The 7,092-nt window shown below is 38.0% G+C and overlaps 1 protein-coding gene across 1 annotated transcript in view; it reads right to left on the reverse strand.

Moving 5' to 3' along the window:
• Positions 1 to 4,962, reverse strand: part of b4galnt4a (beta-1,4-N-acetyl-galactosaminyl transferase 4a) — a 208,409-nt gene extending 203,447 nt beyond the window's left edge. Inside the window, exon 1 of the mRNA XM_057330341.1 lies at positions 3,189 to 4,962. Within this exon, the coding sequence (XP_057186324.1) occupies positions 3,189 to 3,333 (145 nt within the window). The 5' untranslated portion in view covers positions 3,334 to 4,962. The remainder of the gene's footprint in view (positions 1 to 3,188) is intronic.
• Positions 4,963 to 7,092: the final 2,130 nt, after the last annotated feature.

Raw genomic sequence — 7,092 nt, forward strand, 5'->3', positions numbered from 1 at the left:
ACAAAAATTACCATTTACATTAGTTTTCATAAGTATAATGCTTTGTATGTTTTTGTGCACTGTAAATTTTTATACTGTTCTTTTTACAAAAGGAAATGTGCTCATGAATAGTATACCACGTATCATTTTACTTGCAAGCAATAGAATGGGAGGGAATGGGTGTTGACTTTTTGAAGCTCCAAAAAGTGCATCCATCGATCAAAGAACTGCTCGACACGGCTCTGTGGTCTTAAAAAAAGTCTTCTGAAGCGAATTGATGAACTCGTCACCGTCATTCTCTGGAAAAACAAGCCTCTGGTTCACAAGCATTCGAGAGATGATGGAAGCTAGACATCAACTTTAATAGCGCTGTCAATATGGATATTTCTCTTAAACAAACACATCGATTTGCTTCAGAAGACCTTTGTTAAGACCAAGGAGCCGTGTCAAGCAGTTCTTTGATCAATGGATCAGGCATGTGATCAGCCAAGGACAAAAAAGAAGGAAGACTGCACGCAACCTAGCAAAACCCCAATCCCCCAAAAGTCTTTAATGTTACTATTTAAATACATTACTTACATTATTAAAACAGGCAACTGTTTGCCAAAAATAGATATTTTTCACTTAGCAACACAAAAACAAACTATTATAATGACCCAATTCTGACTGACAATTTTGGAAATATCAGTTCAAATAGGTTGATGCTTTGTGCAAATATCTTATGATAACATAAAATAAGATTGCATTAACAAATGGCGCCCCTTGAGTAGTTTATATTAGAACTACTTTTAATTTTATTGTAATCAGCAATAATTCATTCAAGAGACTTCCATACACAGCCACTAGATGGCGCAACTACGTCATTCATTCAGCATTTGTCCGCATTAATCCGCATGTAAATTTAGCGTATTTGCAAACGCTGCATGTTGCGGTTTTAGTTCATTTAAATGTATGCATTCAGTAGAGACTTCTTTTTATATATTAGACTAGATCGACCATTTGTATAGTTTCAAGCCATTAAATCGCTGAATGGCTTAATTTAGTCTCTGTATATAGATAACGTTATAATGTTAAATCATATCATATAGGCGTCTCAACTTCCAGACTCTGGATTTTCTGTATAGGCCTAAATTACAAAACGCTATTGAGTTCCACACCTAATAAAAAATGACACTACGTGCTTTTTTTGAGTACTAAAACAGCTGTGTTTGGCATCTATTTTTCACGGACTCTCTGGATACACAAAGGTAACTCGCGAAATTATGTTCAGAATGAAGTGGTCGCTCAGCATTTATAACAAGCGTGTGCGTGACATAGAGAGCGTAGAAAGGATGCTGTTGGCCGTCTGTATGATGACTACGCGCACATCCCCAAACCCCCACCCCCAATCCCGTCGTGAATTAAAATAAACCGAATTTTTGCAATTTACGCGGGTGATCGCAGCAGTCAAATAATACGGAAATCCGTATTTATACGGAAAAATCACATCCCTGATGGATGCACTTTTTGGAGCTTCAAAAAGTCAACACCCATTCACTCCGATTCTCCCACTTGGAAGTAAAATTAAACGCGGTATTATGACTCCAACTGCATTATTCTTCAAGAAGAAAACAATATTCAGTTAGGATACCTTGAGGGTAAGTAAAACATGGGTGAAATGTTGATTCAGGGTGAAGTACCACTTTAAGTCATGAAGACATTCTTTTAAACATTTCAATTCAGCTCTAAATGTTTTGTTGGCTCTATTTGCTCTAACCTTCATGTAGCCTACTGTTAAAAACTGAAACGGGAAGTGCTTGTAGTGTTGTTTAAATCTTGCAAAATGGCCTTACTGTCAGAATGCAGCTGTGTGCATTTAAAATGATCCTCTGAAAAAATGTAAAACAATTCCAATTCATTTTCAACATTGTTCAACACTGTACACATTCACAATAAAAATATTATTAAAGCCGCTAATGAACCATTACCATNAAAAATATTATTAAAGCCGCTAATGAACCATTACCATCTTATGACAGATTTTTGTAGCCTGTGGTTTACAGTGGTGCAAGACATTCTCACAAGCACATGGCATTGCATGTGGTAACAAATTCTGATAATTCACACCAAGTCATAGAGATGAGAACCTGGTTTATCTGAAGGCTCACTGCAGGCTAAACTTATAGTTTAGATATACAAATATCTGCTTTTGGCATAACTGAAACACTGTAGCGAAATATATTACAAGACTTAATTTAACTGTTAAGACATAAGTACACATGTGATGTTTCTTTCAGCATGCACAATGAATACAGAAAATGGTACAATTACAGACTAATGCACAGTGGTAAGAGCATGGCGCTAACATAGCCAAGGTCGTGGGTTCGATCCCAGGGGGTTGTACTGTCTGGGTTTTATCAGGGTATAGATTTGCAGTGAAGACAACAAGACTGAACAGTGAAGAACAAAAAGGTGCAAACTTAAATAGAATCCTGATGATGTGATGCAGGTGTGGACTAATCAAAAATGGTGGATGTGCGGTGCATGCTGGGAAACTGAGTTCAGAACTCCGGGGAGAGGGAACGGGTGAAGCGAGCTGGCGGTGACGACATGGGGGGCGTGGCCGGTGGTGCTGAAACCGTTACATGTACATACTTAGAAACAAATGTATAGGATAAAGCAATGTAAATCGCTTTGGATAAAAGCGTCTGCCAAATGCATAAATGTAAATGTAATGAATAATAGCTAGATGTATGTTATGCATTTCTCTAAAAGCGCGTCATTAATATAATGAAAATGTTCAATTTGCCAATTATTAAATACAGTATAGGCTACTAGACATTGCTTTCATCTTGCTCTCCTGACTCATTTTGAACTTAAAGGAGTAGTTCCCTCTCAAAATAAATGTTCATGATAATTTACTCACCCCCATGTCATCCAAGATGTTTATCTATTTGTTTCTTTAGTCGAAAAGAAATTAAGCGTTTTGATGAAAACATTCCAGGATTTTTCTCTATATAGTGGAGAATTATCCAAATCCAAATTATCATGAAAAATTATTTTGAAAGTGAACTACTCCTTCAAGCTTAATTTCTCATCTCTATGAAACTTAACATACGTAAAGAATAATCACACAGACACCAAGATATTAGAGCGTCAACCTGTAAATCAGCAGGCAATGCGATGCTTTTCAGCATCACTACGCGAATATAAAAGCATCATATTCTTACCTTTTCCGTAGTTAAAGTGGAGTTTGATGGATTTGCCCTGGTTGATGTGCAGGTACGTAAACCACACCGCGAAAGTAAGCAGCACCAGCAGCAGCAGAAGTTTGAACTGCTTTCTGATTTTCTTCACCGGGAATCGCAGCATCATCAGCAGCGGCGGCAGCGCAACGTGAATCTCAGCTGCTGTTTGCGCGCTTTCGGCACAACACTCCCGATGTCACAATATCATATTTGCATCAGCAGCGGAATCCGGTTCGGCTGCTCGCCGGCTCCCGGTGTGACAGTGTCATATTTGTATCAGCAACAGACTGAGAGCGGACGCATTTTACTCGTGATGTCACGACGTCAAAATGTCGAGAAGCAGCAGAATTCAAATGTAAGGCTCGTCACGATGTCATTTCTCAGAGCAATAGTAGTAGCAGCTCCCTTACTCCCAGCATCAGAATGACAGCATCCTCTTCTCAAAGACAAGACTTGCAATGTCTCATATTTGCAGCAGCCACAGAATATAACTGTCAGCTGATCCTCAGTTTGGCGCGCTTTGAAGACCTGATGTCATTTTTCCTCGAGCTCACAAGTTTCGTTGATGATGTTAAGCACAGTTTACTCTCTTTCACATAAGCCTTATTTTTTGCCTCATAAAAACGTTGTTGTTGTTCTTCTTCTTCATTTAAATTCCACTATTGAAAAAGTTTCGCTGCTTAAAAAATATGAAAATGAGATTTTATCGTAGGCGTCAAGGCAAAGAAAATAGCAGTCGGTTCTTAATCTCGTGAAAGCCGCTATGACAGCAGTCCGGCCACTCCAGAGAGGATCATCCTCTGGATTTAAAGCTTTCGCCCAAGTGACCTGTCAACTCTTTCACTTCTAACACTGCTATTTGGCATTTTCTTAACAACAAACCATAAAACATGATGCCTTGTCTTCATATGCCTAAGTTTTTGAGTTTCTCCCGTTAGAAGTCAAATGTGCATATTGTGCTGTGCCAACTCACACAGCCGTGGCGATAAACTTGAACAACAAACCCTGCATATACATGACATGCTCTATTATGATGGGACAATTATTAAACCAATAAATGTGCAAATCCTAAATCAACACAATGCGAGGACACTTGAGACCAACTTTAATTTAGATCGATACGCATTTAAATACGCACGTCTAGTGGTTGCATTGATTTTGTATGCAACAGCAAATTTGACCAATACACGAGCGGTATCTTATCACATAGCCATATAAAACACTGCACCCAAATAAATGTTTCTTCATCACCAGCTTTTGTTTTACCACAGCATAACACTAGTGAGCAAGAATAACCAAAAGTGAACGATCACATCTCTCTTGTGATTTATAGGTGAATCCTCGTGGAGCCGCGATGTCTTGCACCTGCTAGTCCGTGAGCAACTTATTTGCTCTTCCTAAAATATTAAATCAAATGCACATGCATCAATGACACGTCTTCTATTAACGCAAAAAACCATAAGCATGAAACAATAACAATGGTCTATGGACGTCCGTATGCTCCCACACCGCTAGCAGCATCTGACATTTTCAGTAGCGCGCTCCGCCACACAAACGCTTTGTTTCGCCGACGTGGGTTTGTACATCAGTCTCTTCGATCAGCGTGGATGTTGTCACGCCTTTGGTGAGATCAATTATTAAGCAACGAGTCTCATAAATCCGACGGGCTCTGCTTCCAGTCCTGCGATGCGAGCGACTCCCGAGCCCCGCGTTTAACTGTGCATCCACGAAGCCGCCGGGGAGCGACGTTACGAAGCCTAGTATTGTACAGGCCTAGCTCATGAATTCATAATTAGGTAATGCTGAAGTTGCACGGCAACCTTTCCGGAGTCGTCCGGTCACTCGGCTAATTCATATTCACGAGCTCAGCCTTATCACCAAAATATAGCAGGGCTACTGGGTGAACGTCACCGTTACGTAATTAATATTCATATAGCACTCCTTGACCATAGTAGGGTTTTTGTGTTCGCTGCTGGGCAACCGAACTTGGGTGGAGCCGTTATGGGCGGCGACGGCGTCCAATCATAGGCGGAGTTTCAGCGCAAATGAATATTATTGGAATGGCTCCGGTGACGAAACACATTCATTAATGTATAATCTTATGATAGGATGATCTCACCTCTTTTCTTTTTTTTTTTTTTCACGCTTACAAAACATGGGATATGGGTATAAAATCATATGTATCATACGTATAACATTAGTGTATCATTAAAAATCTTTACCATAAAATAAAAACAAAATAAATAATAATAAAGTAAAATTATATAATCATCATCATATTGGACTAGTTTTTATAAAAAAATATTTTTCTAAATGTTCTTATTTATTTAGTGTATCATTAAAAATCTTTACCATAAAATAAAAACAAAATAAATAATAATAAAGTAAAATTATATAATCATCATCATATTGGACTAGTTTTTATAAAAAAATATTTTTCTAAATGTTCTTATTTATTTAGTGTATCATTAAAAATCTTTACCATAAAATAAAAACAAAATAAATAATAATAAAGTAAAATTATATAATCATCATCATATTGGACTATGTTTTATAAAATAACCTTTCCCAATTTTTATATTTATTAATTTTGCGTTTAATTGCTACATTATACAGTATATACATATATTGGTTACATTTATTACAAAGTTGTCCATGTAATTCCTCACGGTAAGGGCTGGACTTGATTTTCTTCAGATGGGGTGTTGGATATGTCTTAATGCACCTTACAACGTGAATACATCAAAGCCCATAGCACTTCTGCATTTCATAAGACATCCTCGGTCTGCGTAATGCTTCACTTTGATCGTTTACCGCAGAATCCTCCATTGACTCATCCAACCTGTGAATAATTATGCTCCATTACAAATAGGCATGGAGCTATAAGCCGATCCAGAACGCATATGAAGAAATATTCATGGTTTCGCCAGCGGTGGTCTACTGTAGTTTGTATGAGCAAAGCTGTTTGAGGTGAAACATCCTCATTATGTTAATTTCTGAACGTTAATGTCTTATTCAGTCCAGTGACCCTGTGAGAGACCAAGGTCATGTCTAGTGAGATTGCAGTAAAACTAGACGAGTTTGTATGGCTCAGGTTAATTAAAGATGTAGCTGTCATCATAGCAGCGAGTATTCTGACACAAGAACCTGCACAGGTGAAATTGAAAGCACGGTTGAAAGAGAGATGGTGCTGAGCAGAGCCGTCAATTTTATTCCTCATAAAAGATAATCCAATGTCTTTTCCCTCCTACTGTTTCTTTTCCCTACAAGTGTGACATTACAATAAACCGGCCCTTTAAACGAAATGTCAAGTGGATTAAGAGGAAGGCCTTTTCTTCACTGTTGATCTAAATCCAACACCTGTGCTATTTTTGCAGTAACAGGTGAAGCTTATTGGCCTTTTATTTCCTGAGTGACTCATTTCCACTGCACATCCTACTTCCACATCAAGGGATAAACAAACCAGGAATAAACATTTTGTCGTTGTGATATAAATTGATCAATGGCATGAATGATATTTGGGGGTTCTGTAACCATTGGTTTTGTGGATTTTGTGTCTCTGTGTAAATATGGCACAACAAAACAATGAAAACTGCCTTTGCTTTTTTAGGTTCTTTGTCGGAGCTCATAAATCTTTCACTGGCAGATGAAGGCACCGTGCACAGATTGTGTCCTCTAACTCTGTGTTGTTTGCTGGAGAGAGATACTGCAGTCGAGCATGTGTCACAAAGCCATAAGCTGCAAACCTTTGCTATATTTGGCTCTCAAACAAATACTTCTTAAGAAATGTTAGCAAGATATGTTAAAAAGACTACATATTATAATATTAGTGACCCTAAAACCTATTTAGACATTTATTAAAAACGCATAAACCACAACGTTATAT

The sequence above is a fragment of the Triplophysa rosa genome, linkage group LG3 (assembly GCF_024868665.1).
Source record: "Triplophysa rosa linkage group LG3, Trosa_1v2, whole genome shotgun sequence".
NCBI classification, from domain to species: domain Eukaryota; kingdom Metazoa; phylum Chordata; class Actinopteri; order Cypriniformes; family Nemacheilidae; genus Triplophysa; species Triplophysa rosa.